General features: G+C 43.7%; 1 protein-coding gene across 1 annotated transcript in view; it reads right to left on the bottom strand.

Annotated features, from left to right (window-relative positions):
• The window catches only part of fam20cb (FAM20C golgi associated secretory pathway kinase b), a 73,607-nt gene extending 57,664 nt beyond the window's left edge, over positions 1-15,943 (bottom strand). Inside the window, exons 1-3 of the mRNA XM_064950476.1 lie at positions 14,511-15,943; positions 13,950-14,128; positions 923-1,001 (exon numbers count right to left, since the gene is read on the bottom strand). Coding sequence (XP_064806548.1) covers positions 923-1,001; positions 13,950-14,128; positions 14,511-15,250 — 998 coding nt within the window. The 5' untranslated portion in view covers positions 15,251-15,943. The remainder of the gene's footprint in view (positions 1-922; positions 1,002-13,949; positions 14,129-14,510) is intronic.
• Between the last annotated feature and the right edge of the window lie 3,609 nt (positions 15,944-19,552).

Raw genomic sequence — 19,552 nt, 5'->3', positions numbered from 1 at the left:
AATGAGTATGATATTTTACGTTTGGTATGGTTACATAAAACAGAAGGTTATTTAAGCCAAAAATGAAAGGAGGGTGGGTGGGTGGTTGTTTGGTTCGTTGGTTGGTCGTTCAGGGTGGGTGGGTGGACGTACAGTATAATGTGAATGTCTACAAACAGATGGGTGGGCGTATACGCGAACGTCTAGCAACCCAAAGGTTGCGTGTTTGAATCTCATCACGGACAACTTCAGCAATTTAGCGACTTTGCAACTACTTACTACTTTTTAGCTATATTGGAACTTCTTCGCATGTTAGCTAACCATTCCCCTAACCATAACCGTAACCCTTTTAGCTAACCCTTCCCCTTTAACCTAACTCCTAACCCCACCATTAACCCCTAACCCGAACCCCTAGCCTAGCTAACGTTAGCTAGTTAGCTAATATTAGCATTAGCCACCCCTAGCTAATGTTACCCATAAAACAAATTGGAATTCGTAATATATCATACGTTTTGCAAATTCGTAACATATCATATGAATTGTAATTTATATCATTTTATATACAAAATGGATGATGGACACCCACTCATTAATACATACCATACGAAATGTAACATATCATACCAAATGGAGTGTCTTGGATTTACGAAATGCTCTGAGACCACGTTGAGATTATCCCCTTGCGGAACTGTACAAATAGCCTATTGAACCTCTACAATACATCACCATGAGAAGCATTTCTGGTTGGCATAGGCAGTCAAATCAAATCCAATGTTATTGGTCACATACACGTGATTAGCAGATGTTATTGCGGCTGTAGCGAAATGCTTGTGCTTCTAGCTCCCACAGTGCAGTAATATCTAACAAGTAATATCTATCAAATTACACAACATAAACACAATACACACACATCTATGTAGGTTGGCATAAGCAGTCTACTTACTTCATAGGTTTGAACAGAGCCTGTCCATAGTTCTGGAACGTCATGATCAGTTTCAGTTGGGTGCCTCCAGACTTCATGGCTGTTGGAAAAAATACAAACAACAAAAATATTCATTGGCAGCAAATGTACAGTATGGCAGAATCATTTTCTCACCGAATAACTTTATAGAGTACACCATCAAATATGATTTAGTCAATCATGTAATGATCCCCCCCCCCCACCCCCAGAGGATGGTCAACCTCTCCCACTGGTTCACTTCAGACTGTGTGCCTAACTGTTTTTCAAAACAACTGGGAATTCAGAACTCAGAGATCTCAGACTTTAGTGTGATCAAGACAGCTGGAAACTCTGGAGAGGAAAAGCGAGCTCAGAATGGGAGAAATCCTTTTGAACCATCATCCAACTCAGAATTCCAAGTCAGAAACTTGGGCATCTTTCTAGAGCTCTGACTTTCCGACCTGAAGATCACTGACGTCCTGATTTGACCTAGTTTTTTTCAGAGTTCCCAGTTGTCTTGAAAGCAACAAGTGTACTTAGAGTGAGTGACAGATGATATCACAGTGTTTGTTTGATCAGGAAGGAGACTGGAAGGTGAAGGATAGAGAGTGCAATCACATTGCTCTCTGTTCTCTCTGTTCTCTCTGTTCTCTCTCTCTCTCTGTTCTCTCTGTTCTCTCCTTTCTTCCCTCATTTTCTCTCTGTTCTTTCTTCCCTCAGTCTCTGTCTCTGTCTCTGTCTCTGTCTCTCTCCATTTTAAATTCAATTCAATTTGAGGGCTTTATTGGCATGGGAAACACATGTTAACATTGCCTAAGCAAGTGAACTAGATAATAAACCAAAGTGATATAAACAATAAAAATGAACAGTAAACATTACACTCACAAACATTCCAAAAGAATAAAGACATTTCAAATTATGTGCAAATAGTACAAAAGGGAAAATAAACATAAATATGGGTTGTATTTACAATGGTGTTTGTGCTTCACTGGTTGCCCTTTTCTTGTGGCAACAGGTCACAAATCTTGCTGCTGTGATGGTACACTGTGGTATTTCACCCAACAGATATGATTGAAATTGGCTTTGTTTTTGAATTATTTGTGTTTCTGTGTAATCTGAGGGAAATATGCATCTCTAATATGGTCATACATTTGGCAGGAGGTTAGGAAGTGCTGCTCAGTTTCCACCTCTCTCTCTGTCTCTGTCTCTATCTCTCACTCCCGCTCTCTGTCTCAATTAAATTCAAAGGGGCTTTATTGACATGGGAAACATGTTTACATTGGCACAGCAAGTGAAATAAACAATCAATAAATATGACAACAAAAAACAACAAAAAACAAGTATATGTAAATTAAGAGTAAACATTGCACTCACAAAGGCTTCAGAAAGATAAAGGCATTTTAAATGTTATGTGACATTTTTTGAAGTACCAATGGTAGGTAGGGGAATATAAATAAACAGATCAATATAGATTGTATTGACAATGTTGTTTGTGTTCCACTGGTTGCCCTTTTCTCATGGCAACGGGTCACAGATCTTGCTGCTGCGATTGCACACTGTGATAGTTCTCCTAACAAATATGGGAGTTTATCAATGTTTGACTTGCTTTCAAATTCTTTGTGGGTCTTTGTGATCTGTGGGAAATGTGTGTCTCTAATATGGTCATACATTTGGCAGGAGGTCAGAAAGTGCAGCTCAGTTTCCACCTAATTTTGTGGGCAGTGGGCATAGCCTATCTTCTCTTTGTGTTTATTTCTTCACTCATTTGCTCTCTCTCTCCTCTCTCTCTCTCTCCTCTCTGTGTTCTTTCTTCCATCTGTCTGTCTGTCTTTGTCTGTCTGTCTCTCACTGTCGGTCTCTTGGTCTGTCTGTCTCTCACTGTCGGTCTCTTGGTCTGTCTGTCTCTCACTGTCGGTCTCTCGGTCTCTGTCTGGCTTTGGGTCTCTGTCTCTCGGTCTCTGTCTGTCTCTTTGTGTGTCTCTCGGTCTCTCTGTCTCTTTGTGTGTCTCTCGGTCTCTCTGTCTCTTTGTGTGTCTCTCGGCCTCTGTGTGTGTCTCTCGGCTTCTGTGTGTGTCTCTCGGTCTCTGTGTGGGTCTCTCAGTCTCTGTGTGTGTCTCTCGGCCTCTGTGTGTGTCTCTCGGCCTCTGTGTTTGTCTCTCGGCCTCTGTGTGTGTCTCTCGGCCTCTGTGTGTGTCTCTCGGCCTCTGTGTGTGTCTCTCGGTCTCTGTGTGTGTCTCTCGGTCTCTGTGTGGGTCTCTCGGTCTCTGTGTGGGTCTCTCGGTCTCTGAGTGTGTCTCTCGACCTCTGTGTGGGTCTCTCCGTCTCTGTGTGGGTCTCTCGGTCTCTGTGTGTGTCTCTCGGTCGCTGTGTGTGTCTCTCGGCCTCTGTGTGTGTCTCTCGGCCTCTGTGTGTGTCTCTCGGCCTCTGTGTGTGTCTCTCGGCCTCTGTGCGTGTCTCTCGGTCTCTGTGCGTGTCTCTCGGTCTCTGTGTGTGTCTCTCGGTCGCTGTGTGTGTCTCTCGGCCTCTGTGTGTGTCTCTCGGCCTCTGTGTGTTTCTCTCGGCCTCTGTGTGTGTCTCTCGGTCTCTGTGTGTGTCTCTTGGTCTCTGTGTGTGTCTCTCGGTCTCTCTGTCTCTTTGTGTGTCTCTCGGTCTCTCTGTCTCTTTGTGTGTCTCTCGGCCTCTGTGTGTGTCTATCGGCTTCTGTGTGTGTCTCTCGGTCTCTGTGTGGGTCTCTCAGTCTCTGTGTGTGTCTCTCGGCCTCTGTGTGTGTCTCTCGGCCTCTGTGTTTGTCTCTCGGCCTCTGTGTGTGTCTCTCGGCCTCTGTGTGTGTCTCTCGGCCTCTGTGTGTGTCTCTCGGTCTCTGTGTGGGTCTCTCGGTCTCTGTGTGGGTCTCTCGGTCTCTGAGTGTGTCTCTCGGCCTCTGTGTGGGTCTCTCCGTCTCTGTGTGGGTCTCCGGTCTCTGTGTGTGTCTCTCGGTCGCTGTGTGTGTCTCTCGGCCTCTGTGTGTGTCTCTCGGCCTCTGTGTGTGTCTCTCGGCCTCTGTGCGTGTCTCTCGGTCTCTGTGTGTGTCTCTCGGTCTCTGTGTGTGTCTCTCGGTCGCTGTGTGTGTCTCTCGGCCTCTGTGTGTGTCTCTCGGCCTCTGTGTGTTTCTCTCGGCCTCTGTGTGTGTCTCTCGGCCTCTGTGTGTGTCTCTTGGTCTCTGTGTGTGTCTCTCGGTCTCTGTGTGTGTTTCTCGGCCTCTGTGTGTGCCTCTCAGTCACTCGGTCTGTGTGTGTGTGTCTCTCGGTCTCTGTGTGAGTCTCTCAGTCTCTCACTCACTCACACCTTGTCTCTCTCACACACACACACACACACACACACACACACACACACACACACACACACACACACACACACACACACACACACACACACACACACACACACACACACACACACACACACACACACAACAAGCCATCGAAAATGGACAAAATTCAACAAAGTCACTTTCTTGGTCAGTAAAACATATTGCCCCCAAAAGAGAGCAACTAAAGCTTAATAGATTGAACCGTGTGCTTTAGATTGAACCATGTGCTTTAGTGAATGGTCACCAAGGTGAAGGTTTTCTCTTCAGTAAAACAGCTATGCTTTGTTGACATGATCAAGCAAAGAAGCAGCGCTGAAAATAATCACATTTATGGTCTTTCAAAAGATGAACATGCTGTTTCATGATAAAGAGATGTTGACAAGTGCTGTACAAAGGAGAGAAGAGGGTGAAAAGTTCAAGCGGAAATGTCAATGCTTCAGTCTCTAGACTGTTTGCATACTCACTTAGTAATCAGATGCCCTCGTCAAATACCAGGCCTAAAACGGGAAGCCTGGGGAACTTCCGTGGCAGAAATCAGATAAAGAGAGGTCGTAACCAATTATGTATATAAACCCTGGATTGCTGATGCTATGTATTGGCCATTGAGACACTTCTGAAGCCACCGGTCTGTCATATTGTTACATCTGCTCCTGCCACGCCCTCTACTGCTCATCCTGTGTCTCCTTGACCTGCCACCACTCCCCCAGTAGTCTCTCCCTCTCCCTCTCCCTCTCTCTCTGTGTGTGCGGAGACAGGTGTGCTGGAGTCAGAGCAGATCCCCACCAGCTGCAACCTGTTCCGTAATCAAGACCTCTACAAATACTCAGCCCTGCCACTTCCACGCTGCCAGATCGTAATCTCTGCTCAGTCAGTCTACGCTTCTAGCCATTTGTTACTACTCAGATCCTGTTTCCCTGCCTGACAATGTTTTCCTCTCCACTACAGCTCTGCCCGCTCTGACTCTGGTCCCTGTCTCCTGTCCCACGTCTCGTCATCCTGCTACTCTGTTCTGGATTCCCCACTCTACTGCTCCCTTGGATTCATCCCCGGACCTGCTTACCCTGTCCCAACCCCTCTCGCTCCAGCCTCAGCCTCTGGACCTGCCTACCCTGTCCCAACCCCTCTCGCTCCAGCCTCAGCCTCTGGAGCTTCTTACCCTGTCTCAACCCCTCTTGCTCCAGCCTCAGCCTCTGGACCTGCTTACCCTGTCCCAACCCCTCTCGCTCCAGCCTCAGCCTCTGGACCTGCTTACCCTGTCCCAATCCCTCTCGCTCCAGCCTCAGCCTCTGGACCTGCTTACCCTGTCCCAACTCCTCTCGCTCCAGCCTCAGCCTCTGGACCTGCTTACCCTGTCCTAACCCCTCTCGCTCCAGCCTCAGCCTCTGGACCTGCTTACCCTGTCCCAACTCCTCTCACTCCAGCCTCAGCCTCTGGACCTGCTTACCCTGTCCCAACCCCTCTCGCTCCAGCCTCAGCCTCTAGACCTGCTTACCCTGTCCCAACCCCTCTCGCTCCAGCCTCAGTCTCTGGACCTGCTTACCCTGTGTCAACCCCTCTCGCTCCAGCCTCAGCCTCTGGACCTGCTTACCCTGTCCCAATCCCTCTCGCTCCAGCCTCAGCCTCTGGACCTGCTTACCCTGTCCCAATCCCTCTCGCTCCAGCCTCAGCCTCTGGACCTGCTTACCCTGTCCCAACTCCTCTCACTCCAGCCTCAGCCTCCGCATCTAGTTTCCTGCAACCCATCCAAGCTTTCCCTGGCCTGCACTCCATCCTGTGTTTCAATAAATATCCTGGTTACTTCATCCCAGTCTCCTTGTCTGAGTATGCTCTTGGGTTCCCCTGTTCCACTCCGCGTAACACATATTGGCACTCCCCAGGAGGAGCAATCATCCATAGGAATTCATGGAATGCTCAAAAACGTTGTGTATTGAGGTATATTTGATGTTGTTGTAGTGGGGACAGTAACATTCCTAAATGAAAAAAAAATAAGGATTTGTTTTATATATACAGTGCCTTGCGAAAGTATTCGGCCCCCTTGAACTTTGCGACCTTTTGCCACATTTCAGGCTTCAAACATAAAGATATAAAACTGTATTTTTTTGTGAAGAATTAACAACAAGTGGGACACAATCTTGAAGTGGAACGACATTTATTGGATATTTTTTTTTATAACTTTTTTAACAAAAATTGGGCGTGCAAAATTATTCAGTCCCTTTACTTTCAGTGCAGCAAACTCTCTCCAGAAGTTCAGTGAGGATCTCTGAATGATCCAATGTTGACCTAAATGACTAATGATGATAAATACAATCCACCTGTGTGTAATCAAGTCTCCGTGTAAATGCACCTGCACTGTGATAGTCTCAGAGGTCCGTTAAAAGCGCAGAGAGCATCATGAAGAACAAGGAACACACCAGGCAGGTCCGAGATACTGTTGTGAAGAAGTTTAAAGCTGGATTTGGATACAAAAAGATTTCCCAAGCTTTAAACATCCCAAGGAGCACTGTGCAAGTGATAATATTGAAATGGAAGGAGTATCAGACCACTGCAAATCTACCAAGACCTGGCCGTCCCTCTAAACTTTCAGCTCATACAAGGAGAAGACTGATCAGAGATGCAGCCAAGAGGCCCATGATCACTCTGGATGAACTGCAGAGATCTACAGCTGAGGTGGGAGACTCAGTCCATAGGACAACAATCAGCCGTATATTGCACAAATCTGGCCTTTATGGAAGAGTGGCAAGAAGAAAGCCATTTCTTAAAGATATCCATAAAAAGTGTTGTTTAAAGTTTGCCACAAGCGACCTGGGAGACACACCAAACATATGGAAGAAGGTGCTCTGGTCAGATGAAACCAAAATTGAACTTTTTGGCAACAATGCAAAACGTTATGTTTGGCGTAACAGCAACACAGCTCAAAACCCTGAGCACATCATACCCACTGTCAAACATGGTGGTGGCAGCATCATGGTTTGGGCCTGCTTTTCTTCAGCAGGGACAGGGAAGATGGTTAAAATTGATGGGAAGATGGATGGAGCCAAATACAGGACCATTCTGGAAGAAAACCTGATGGAGTCTGCAAAAGACCTGAGACTGGGACGGAGATTTGTCTTCCAACAAGACAATGATCCAAAACATAAAACAAAATCTACAATGGAATGGTTCAAAAATAAACATATCCAGGTGTTAGAATGGCCAAGTCAAAGTCCAGACCTGAATCCAATCGAGAATCTGTGGAAAGAACTGAAAACTGCAGTTCACAAATGCTCTCCATCCAACCTCACTGAGCTCGAGCTGTTTTGCAAGGAGGAATGGGGGAAAAATTCAGTCTCTCGATGTGCAAAACTGATAGAGACATACCCCCTTACTTACATACCCCATGACCTCTGTCATTGCCAACAAAGGGTATATAACAAAGTATTGAGATAAACTTTTGTCATTGACCAGATACTTATTTTCCACCATAATTTGCAAATACATTCATTACAAATCCTACAATGTGATTTTCTCTCATTTTGTCTGTCATAGTTGAAGTGTACCTATGATGAAAGTGACAGGCCTCTCTCATCTTTTTAAGTGGGAGAACTTGCACAATTGGTGGCTGACTAAATACTTTTTTGCCCCACTGTATATACTGTATTCTATAAAATCTACTGCATCTTGCCTATGCCGCACAGCCATCGCTCATCCATATATTTATATGTACATATTTTTAATTAATCCCTTTACATTTGTGTGTATAAGGTAGTTGTTGTGAATTTGTTAGATTACTTGTTAGATATTACTGCATTGTCAGAACTAGAAGCACAAGCATTTCGTTACACTCGCATTAACATCTGCTAACCATGTGTATGTGACCAATAAAATGTGATTTGATTTGCAGAGGATAAGGCTGGTAACTCTAATGAAGTTCATTAGAGTTAACAGTCTCAGAAATTGCAGCCCAAATAAATGCTTCCCTGTGTTCAAGTAACAGACACATCTCAACATCAACAGTTCAGAGGAGACTGTGTGAATCAGGCCTTCACGGTTGAATTGCTGCAAAGAAACCACTACTAAAGGACATCAATAAGAAGACGAGACTTGCTTGGGCCAGGAAACACTAGCAATGGACATCAGACCATTGGAAATCTGTCCTTTGGTCTGATGAGTCCAGATTTGCGATTTTTGATTCCAACCGCTGTGTTTTGTGAGACGCAGAGTAGGTGAACAGATTCAAGGCACACTTAACAAGCATGGCTACCACAGCATTCTGCAGCGATACGCCATACCATCTGGTTTTGGCTTAGTGGGACTATCATTTGTTTTTCAACAGGACAATGACCCAACACACCTCCAGACTGTGTAAGGGCTAGTTTTACCAAGGAGAGTGATGGAGTGCTGCATCAGATGACCTGGTCTCCACAATCCCCTGACCTCAACCAAATTGAGATGGTTTGGGATAAGTCAAACCGCAGAGTTAAGGAAAAGCAGCTAACACGTGCTCAGAATATGTGGGAAGTCCTTCATTAATGTTGGAAAAGCATTCCAGGTGAAGCTGGTTGAGAGAATGCCAAGAGTGTGCAAAGCTGTCATCAAGGCAAAGGGTGGCTATTTGAAGAATCTCAAATCTTTGATTTGTTTAACACTTTTTTGGTTACTACATGATTCCATATGTGTTATTTCATAGTTTGATGTCTTCACTATTATTCTACAATGTAGAAAATAGTAAAAATGAAGAAAACCCCTTGAATGAGTAGGTGTTCTAAAACTTTCGACTGAGTAGTGTATATAAGCCTTACTCTCAGAAAGATAAGTAGTACTGCTAGGTTTTACACAGTCAAATGTAGCAAATAACTACCTTTTTTTATAAAGAACTGTACAAATTATACATTTCTGACATCAATATATATCAATACAGTAATATGAGATCTGTATGTAAAATACCTACTTTCAACATTTTTGTCATTTAACATATGCTCTTAGTTAGCACATTCATCTTAAGATAGCGAGGTGAGACAATCAGATACCACACCCAAATATACAGAATAGAAGCACTCCATTCCAGCTAAACAATGCAGAAAAAAAAGAATTTTAATAGACCCCTAGAATCTATTCATTAAAAATCTGACAACAGTAATATTTTACACAAGGTACCCATAAGCAATAATTCCTGGTGAAAAAACTCAAATGTGAAATATTGGTGGATGTAGAGTTTTGGAAATAAACTCATCAAATTCACACGACCAAATATCTGTAAATGAGTGAAGTAGGTCTGACTGTAGCTAGGCCTGCTATACAAAGCAAAACCCATACTACCAACTGCTGGATTTTGTAGTCTCAATTGACATTCACATCCTAGCCACTCAGTCATATACAGTGCCTTGCAAAAGTATTCGGCCCCCTTGAACTTTGTGACCTTTTGCCACATTTCAGGCTTCAAACATAAAGATATAAAACTGTATTTTTTTGTGAAGAATCAACAACAAGTGGGACACAATCATGAAGTGGAACGACATTTATTGGATATTCCAAACTTTTTTAACAAATCAAAAACTGAAAAATTGGGCGTGCAAAATTATTCAGCCCCCTTAAGTTAATACTTTGTAGCGCCACCTTTTGCTGCGATTACAGCTGTAAGTCGCTTGGGGTATGTCTCTATCAGTTTTGCACATCAAGAGACTGAATTTTTTTCCCATTCCTCCTTGCAAAACAGCTCGAGCTCAGTGAGGTTGGATGGAGAGCATTTGTGAACTGCAGTTTTCAGTTCTTTCCACAGATTCTCGATTGGATTCAGGTCTGGACTTTGACTTGGCCATTCTAACACCTGGATATGTTTATTTTTGAACCATTCCATTGTAGATTTTGCTTTATGTTTTGGATCATTGTCTTGTTGGAAGACAAATCTCTGTCCCAGTCTCAGGTCTTTTGCAGACTCCATCAGGTTTTCTTCCAGAATGGTCCTGTATTTGGCTCCATCCATCTTCCCATCAATTTTAACCATCTTCCCTGTCCCTGCTGAAGAAAAGCAGGCCCAAACCATGATGCTGCCACCACCATGTTTGACAGTGGGGATGGTGTGTTCATTGTGATGAGCTGTGTTGCTTTTACGCCAAACATAACGTTTTGCATTGTTGCCAAAAAGTTCAATTTTGGTTTCATCTGACCAGAGCACCTTCTTCCACATGTTTGGTGTGTCTCCCAGGTGGCTTGTGGCAAACTTTAAACGACACTTTTTATGGATATCTTTAAGAAATGGCTTTCTTCTTGCCACTTCCATAAAGGCCAGATTTGTGCAATATACGACTGATTGTTGTCCTATGGACAGAGTCTCCCACTTCAGCTGTAGATCTCTGCGGTTCATCCAGAGTGATCATGGGCCTCTTGGCTGCATCTCTGATCAGTCTTCTCCTTGTATGAGCTGAAAGTTTAGAGGGACGGCCAGGTCTTGGTAGATTTGCAGTGGTCTGATACTCCTTCCATTTCAATATTATCGCTTGCACAGTGCTCCTTGGATGTTTAAAGCTTGGGAAATCTTTTTGTATCCAAATCCGGCTTTAAACTTCTTCACAACAGTATCTCGGACCTGCCTGGTATGTTCCTTGTTCTTCATGATGCTCTCTGCGCTTTTAACGGACCTCTGAGACTATCACAGTGCAGGTGCATTTATACAGAGACTTGATTACACACAGGTGGATTGTATTTATCATCATTAGTCATTTAGGTCAACATTGGATCATTCAGAGATCCTCACTGAACTTCTGGAGAGAGTTTGCTGCACTGAAAGTAAAGGGGCTAAATAATTTTGCACGCCCAATTTTTGTTAAAAAAGTTTGAAATATCCAATAAATGTCGTTCCACTTCATGATTGTGTCCCACTTGTTGTTGATTCTTCACAAAAAAATACAGTTTTATATCTTTATGTTTGAAGCCTGAAATGTGGCAAAAGGTCGCAAAGTTCAAGGGGGCCGAATACTTTCGCAAGGCACTGTAGCTATGTAATTACATGGGCTGGAGGGAGCAGCATGTAGCTGACCATACTGCCAGACCAAGTTGCATCCACCCTGCATTCTCTCATTTCACTGTGTGTGGATCTGGAGAGAGAACGTAGCCTGGTCCCAGATCTGTTTATGGGTCTTTCTATGAATAATGGAGCCAAAGTGTGACATTGGGATCAACATTTCAAAATAGTTTGAAACAAAACTCAAAATGATTTTTATGCAGTTCTACCTGTGTACTTAGAGGAATAAAAGTGAATACATGCAAATTGACCCATAACTCCACCAACACCACAACATAGTACTAATAGTATACATCCTTTAAGCAGCGATCATACAGACATTGGCAAGTCAAATTCAAGGACTTTCAGGGACTTTTTCAAGCACTTAACTGTAATTTCCAGGGACCTCAATGTAACACAGTCGTATAATTTATATCATTGTACATATAGGGCCCACTTCCCCCAAAATGCATGCAAAACGTGTATAACAAAAGAGGCGCTTACCACTTCAAGAAAAAAATTTTTTAGGCCTTGCCAATGCATTAACATTCCAATTATGATTTCATTCTAAAATATGTGAGAATATTGTGGACATCGCCTGACTAAATAGATTGGATGCATGCCGATTTTTCTGTAGCCTATGTGGCAGACGCGAGGACACATAATAAAGCCATGAATAGCAGCATCATTCATCTCCCCATTTGAATTACACCATTGCTGTTTTTATAATGAGAAAGTGAGCAACAACCAGGTTCCTTTTTCATGGAAGGATTTGTATGGAAAGACAAGTAGTCATCGTAACAATAACCGCAAGTGGTTTTTACCGCAACAGAAAATCAAACAAAAACGTAGCAATAACGTAAATCACAGATAATTATAAGGGAGCTGGAGAACTTTTAAATTGACTACAATAATTACAATTGAGGAAATTGTATGGTTTAAAATTGCAGGTGTAACAAGGAAACCTGAAATGTATTTGTCATGTTATTTCATTACCAGATCATGTTGTGAATAAGCCCACGAGGTATGTCATTTGTTGTCATTATATCCTGAAGAATTCATCAGACTAGTGTTGGGTGTTGCGCAATAGTCTATCCTACACAACTGCGCAAAGTAGACAGTGTCCAATCTGAGGCACAAAAACATGTGAAAACATGAACTCATTAACTTGATGCTTTCTCTGTTAAATCTAACGACACCCTGCTGTAAATCAAGCAGACAACAACAGATGATCAACATCAATTCGCATGTGATTTTAGACCCAACGTGGATCCAGGCACAAGCGTAAGGAATGAGACACCAAATTTTTCTGGACATTCCTCGAAACCACCTTTTTCCCAGCACTTGGGCTGTTGTTGCATCGCATGTGCTCTCAGAACAGCTTCTTGTCACTTGACTGTCATTCGGAAAATTCCTTTCTAGATCAGATGATGACGTGTGAAAATATCACGGCCTAACTAATCAGCTGGACACCAAATGTGCATCCATCAAGTATTAGGCAGAATTATTGAAAAAACACGTTAATGACAGTATCAATTTAGGTTTTAAGTATCAAGTTAAGGTTACTCTTTCGGTTAGGGGCTTGCGATTTTGCAATTGAATTCATTATTTTAGATTTGTGTGCCCATGAAAACTGTTTTCACCCCGTAACATAAGAAGACACAAAATGTTAGGTAGTTACACTGCATTTCTGAGATCTCTATACAACAAACTGTCCGACAGCTCGATCCAGGATTCTTACAGGGTTCACAGTCATTGTCAAATTGAACTGATTAATGCTTAATATATGAAGTAATGTCAAAGTACACTGACATAAATGCAAGGACAGAAAATTAGTGTTTTATGTCACAGGTTTTTACAAAAATCCATCAAGACACCAACCATGACATGGAATTAAACATCAACTTATGAATTGTATTCAATTTAGCTCTGATCGCCCCCCCCCCCCTTATATCTTAATGTAATGACTTGAAACAAATCAGCAGATTATTATCAATGACTTAACAGCTGTAACAAGTTGTCCAGTGTGGTGAATTCTTCACTGGTACCGTAGTTATTGAAAGAACCCTATGTGCTTAGTTTAGCTAACTACTCTGACTGTTGTTGTGCCATACAGAGGAGAAACTAGCCAGTCCCAAATCTGTCTGTGCCTTTGCCAAGTCCTCTGTAACAATGATAGTCAGAGGAGTTGGCTACACAATCCACACACAGATCTGGAACCAGGCTAGTTTCTCCACTTAAATGACAGGGGTAGGCAACCCTGTTCCTGGAGTGCCGCAGGGACTACAGCATTTTGTTCCAACTACACTGTAGGCACCACACCTGACCAACTGAGAAAATGTATCAGTTCAGTGATTGCCTAAATTCATAGTCAAAAATAAGTTCATAGCTGTTTGTGGGTGGGGGTGCTGCATCTTTTTATATATATATATATATATATACACTCTTTTTATTCTGGTTTTTCAGGGGGTGCTGCAGCACCCTCAGCACCCCTGTTTCCCGGGGCTAAGTCTAAATTCAACACACCTGGACTTCCATGTTGGTTAAACCAAAACAATGAAGTGCATGCGGCACTCCAGAACCAGGGTTGTCTAACCAGGGTTGTTTAACCCTGCTATATGACATAAGGTTTGGCTGAATAACGTACAACCAGATCTGAGACAAGGCTATAGAGAAGCTGCCTTCTCTCCTCTCCTCTCACTTACCGACGCTGGTGATTCTCTGCGAGACCAGGTCCCTGAGCAGAGCATCGATGACTAGGTTATGTCTGGAGTAGAGCTCATATCGATTAATCCCTATGTGGAAGCGGAGCCAGTTGGGGTAGGAGTCAGCCGTCAGCTCTCCTCCTGTTGGAGTGTACTCCTCCACGTTCCCTTCAGCGTGCCTGGGGGGAAGAGGGGAGGGAGGAGAAGGGAGAGGTGATCTGTGTTATTACAATGGGGAGTATGACATCAGTATGCTTTTTCTGCAGCCCTGAACCACCCTCCTTTTTAGTGTTTCATGTGTTAAGAGGTGACATGTTTTGACATGACATGACTTGAATTTGCAAGAGGGACATTTGCTAATATGGTTAGGTAGCCTATAACCATTTGTGTAAAAACACCTTTATTAATGTGAAATAACAAGATGAAATGTGTAATTTACACATAATATCCTAGGCGTATTGTTTGTTTAATTTGTGCTGTTGTCTTGGGTTGAATTTAAAGAGGCTAATAATCACTTTTCGATTGTGGTGATGGTCTATAAATATATAAAACATATGTTACCATTCCTGATTCTCTGTGGCGGCGTTGGGGTCAAATCTGATGTCTGTGTTGACGTTGAACAAGGTGTCTTCGTCGGTCAGAGACGGTAAGGCTCTCTTGAATAACGGGTGGTCAAACAGAGCCAGCAACCTTGAACTCTTGACAGGTATGTTTTTGGTGACCACAGTGTCCTGTATGAACCGTCTCTTTTTGTCACCATTTTGTGCATAATGTTCAATCCGTTTAAACGCTTCCGTTTTGTTTCCCGCTTTGGTGTTCTTCTCCAGAGAATGGGAAGAGATGTTAGAGTTTGGCTCATTGCTGAAGTCCTGGAGGATTCTCAGCGTGTGTTTGTTAGGCCAGCCTGACTCCGCTCCCGACCTAGCTCGGTGTTTAGCCCAGTTCTGAGGGTCCTCGCTCGGCTTGTGCGAGCAGGAGCAGCCGCTGTTGCTGCGCCTCTCCAGCTTTGGTAACAAGTCTATCATGATGTGCATCGAGCAGGCGATTAGAAACACCATGAGAATCAAAACCCGGAATTTACGGAAGAGTATCATCTTCATAGTCCCCTGTTTGAGCAGTTGCGAGTATTTACTGCAAATGATGAGCACGCATATGAACAGACTCACTACATCACTGATTATGTTTATTACGCTGGATGCCACTTTAATGAAATACACGTTGAACACGTAACCATCTTCACTTCTTGCCGTCTTGAGTAGACTAAATGTTTCAGTGTTCAACTTTTGTATTTCCAACCACATAGAAATCCAGACGGCTGGCTTCTTTTGTGGTTCAGAACGAGAGGATTCTCCGCATGCGCCCAGGTAAAACAGGTCGACTCGGTTCAGACCAACGGTCGAGTTGGGAAAGCGGCATTATCTCAATTGCTTTCGCTCTACAGCTCCGACCCCAAGGCTTTACGCACAATACACGGTATAAAGGAAGTGCAAGGGTCTGGAAAGAAGCTCGAAAACGGTAGATAAATGATCCATCAGAGGTGTATGTTGGCGGGGTCTGCTGGCGCACATCGGTCCGGCCATTGAGCGTGAACTCTGCTGTGTGAGAAACGGAGCTGTCGTGGATCCGCTGGGCACGGGCTACGCATTGGTCCAGTCCGGGATAGGAAAAGCGCCGAGAGCGCTATTCACCAATGTCAAAATATAATTTTAAAAGAAGACTATTCAAAAGACTCCTCCTTTTTCACTAGAAACGATAAAACAACGTGTAAAGGCGCAGCAGGCAAAGTACAGTAAGCGACCCAGGATGAGAATAAATGGCAATGTTCACAGCAAATCCCGAATAAAGACAGGCAATACAAAACAACCAAAGCGAGACGAATCAAACAAATAATTCGAATAGGTGCCGATTCGGTTTCTCTCTCGGAGATAGACTACAGTGTGCCTTGTGAGCAAGGAAAAAGACAATCACTGTCCTTCGCATGTGAGATTGATGTAGGGTGTGTTAAATATTATGATGAAGCGCGTCTAGATCCAGCCTTGTGCAGCGTCACCGTGCACAGATTGGCTGAGTCTCTCCCACAGTCGGAGAGAGAGGGGGACAGCAACCATCTGAGGCTCAAGTGCCTGCCTGCCTGTTTCTGTAGCCTGTGTTCTTCCTAAAAACATTTCCCCCTGCAAATCCAGGCTGTGCAAGAAGAGGGCGTCTCATCCCAGTGGTGAAAATCCACTGTGGCACAATATTGTATGTAGCTACGTTAGATGATGTATGTCTATTGATTAGTGAAATGCATCTGGTGCAATCAAGGACGCATCCTCATGGAGACATTTTCAGTCCAGGGCCTTCATTCAATCAAATCAGCAGTATCTGTACAGCAGCATTATCAACATACAGTATATACAAAAACAACCACAGCAATACCAGACGGTATGGATGTGTATAGAAACAACAGTTCACATCTTCTGCCTCTCCACTATATTCAATACCAGACGGTATGGATGTGTATAGAAACAACAGTTGGCTGCTGCCATATTCACATCTTCTGCCTCTCCACTTCCCAATCAACACACCAATGTCTTGGCTAAAAGGCCCAGCAGTACACCTACTGAAGGGGTGGTTATGGTTCGGATGGTTGGATGATAACTGCAGGGAAGACAATTGGAGATGGGTTAACGAACAGTCTGTAGGTCATTATCCATGTGTGACCGACTGATCATGCCCAACATGATTACCTTTTGTTATGACATTTTGTATTACAGTAAAAGCAGCATGGCTTTAGCTGCACCATTCTACAGCGGTATAGGAATGGCTTTAGCTGCACCATTCTACAGTGGTATAGGAATGGCTTTAGCTGCACCATTCTACAATGGTGGCTTTAGCTGCACCATAGGAATGGCTTTAGCTGCACCATTCTACAGCGGTATAGGAATGGCTTTAGCTGCACCATTCTACAGTGGTATAGGAATGGCTTTAGCTGCTGCACCATTCTACAGTGGTATAGGAATGGCTTTAGCTGCACCATTCTAGGAATGGCAGCGGTATAGGAATGGCTTTAGCTGCACCATTTACAGTGGTATAGGAATGGCTTTAGCTGCACCATTCTACAGTGGTATAGGAATGGCTTTAGCTGCACCATTCTACAGTGGTATAGGAATGGCTTTAGCTGCACCATTCTACAGTGGTATAGGAATGGCTTTAGCTGCACCATTCTACAGTGGTATAGGAATGGCTTTAGCTGCACCATTCTACAGCTTTAGCTGCAACATTCTACAGCGGTATAGGAATGGCTTTAGCTGCACCATTTTACAATGGTATAGGAATGGCTTTAGCTGCACCATTCTACAGTGGTATAGGAATGGCTTTAGCTGCACCATTCTACAGTGGTATAGGAATGGCTTTAGCTGCACCATTCTACAGTGGTATAGGAATGGCTTTAGCTGCACCATTCTACAATGGTATAGGAATGGCTTTAGCTGCACCATTCTACAGTGGTATAGGAATGGCTTTAGCTGCACCATTCTACAATGGTATAGGAATGGCTTTAGCTGCACCATTCTACAGTGGTATAGGAATGGCTTTAGCTTTAGCTGCACCATTCTACAGCGGTATAGGAATGGCTTTAGCTGCACCATTCTGGTATAGGAATGGCAGCTGCACCATTCTACAGGGTATAGGAATGGCTTTAGCTGCACCATTCTACAGTGGTATAGGAATGGCTTTAGCTGCACCATTCTACAGTGGTATAGGAATGGGTATAGGAATGGCTTTAGCTGCACCATTCTACAGCGGTATAGGAATGGCTTTAGCTGCACCATTTTACAATGGTATAGGAATGGCTTTAGCTGCACCATTCTACAGTGGTATAGGAATGGCTTTAGCTGCACCATTCTACAGTGGTATAGGAATGGCTTTAGCTGCACCATTCTACAGTGGTATAGGAATGGCTTTAGCTGCACCATTCTACAATGGTATAGGAATGGCTTTAGCTGCACCATTCTACAATGGTATAGGAATGGCTTTAGCTGCACCATTCTACAGCGGTATAGGAATGGCTTTAGCTGCACCATTCTACAGTGGTATAGGAATGGCTTTAGCTGCACCATTCTACAGTGGTATAGGAATGGCTTTAGCTGCACCATTCTACAGCGGTATAGGAATGGCTTTAGCTGCACCATTTTACACCATTCTACAGTGGTATAGGAGCTGCACCATTCTACAGGCTTTTTAGCTGCACCATTCTACAGTGGTATAGGAATGGCTTTAGCTGCACCATTCTACAGTGGTATAGGAATGGCTTTAGCTGCACCATTCTACAGTGGTATAGGAATGGCTTTAGCTGCACCATTCTACAGTGGTATAGGAATGGCTTTATCTGCACCATTCTACAGTGGTATAGGAAGGCTTTAGCTGCACCATTCTACAGCGGTATAGGAATGGCTTTAGCTGCACCATTCTACAGTGGTATAGGAATGGCTTTAGCTGCACCATTCTACAGTGGTATAGGAATGGCTTTAGCTGCACCATTCTACAGTGGTATAGGAATGGCTTTAGCTGCACCATTCTACAGTGGTATAGGAATGGCTTTAGCTGCACCATTCTACAGTGGTATAGGAATGGCTTTAGCTGCACCATTCTACAGTGGTATAGGAATGGCTTTAGCTGCACCATTCTACAGTGGTATAGTGGCTTTAGCTACCATTCTACAGTGAATGGCTTTCTACAGCTTTAGCTGCACCATTCTACAGTGGTATAGGAATGGCTTTAGTATAGGAATGGCTTTAGCTGCACCATTCTACAGCGGTATAGGAATGGCTTTAGCTTCTACAGCTTTAGCTGCACCATTCTACAGTGGTATAGGAATGGCTTTAGCTGCACCATTCTACAGTGGTATAGGAATGGCTTTAGCTGCACCATTCTACAGTGGTATAGGAATGAATTCTACAGGGTATAGGAATGGCTTTAGCTGCACCATTTTACAATGGTATAGGAATGGCTTTAGCTGCACCATTCTACAGTGGTATAGGAATGGCTTTAGCTGCACCATTCTACAGTGGTATAGGAATGGCTTTAGCTGCACCATTCTACAGTGGTATAGGAATGGCTTTAATGCTGCACCATTCTACATAGGAATGGTATAGGAGTGGCTTTAGCTGCACCATTCTACAGTGGTATAGGAATGGCTTTAGCTGCACCATTCTACAGTGGTATAGGAATGGCTTTAGCTGCACCATTCTACAATGGTATAGGAATGGCTTTAGCTGCACCATTCTACAGTGGTATAGGAATGGTATTCTACAGTGGAAATGGCTTTAGCTGCACCATTCTACAGCGGTATAGGAATGAATTCTACAGGGTATAGGAATGGCTTTAGCTGCACCATTCTACAGTGGTATAGGAATGGCTTTAGCTGCACCATTCTACAGTGGTATAGGAATGGCTTTAGCTGCACCATTCTACAGTGGTATAGGAATGGCTTTAGCTGCACCATTCTACAGTGGTATAGGAATGGCTTTAGCTGCACCATTCTTTACAGGTGGTATAGGAATGGCTTTAGCTGCAGCTGCTTTAGCTGCACCATTCTACAGTGGTATAGGAATGGCTTTAGC

This window comes from Oncorhynchus masou, chromosome 31 (genome assembly GCF_036934945.1).
Source record: "Oncorhynchus masou masou isolate Uvic2021 chromosome 31, UVic_Omas_1.1, whole genome shotgun sequence".
Lineage (NCBI taxonomy): Eukaryota > Metazoa > Chordata > Actinopteri > Salmoniformes > Salmonidae > Oncorhynchus > Oncorhynchus masou.
Note: the sequence above shows the minus strand (reverse complement) of the source record. Positions and strands in the feature narration are given on the sequence as shown.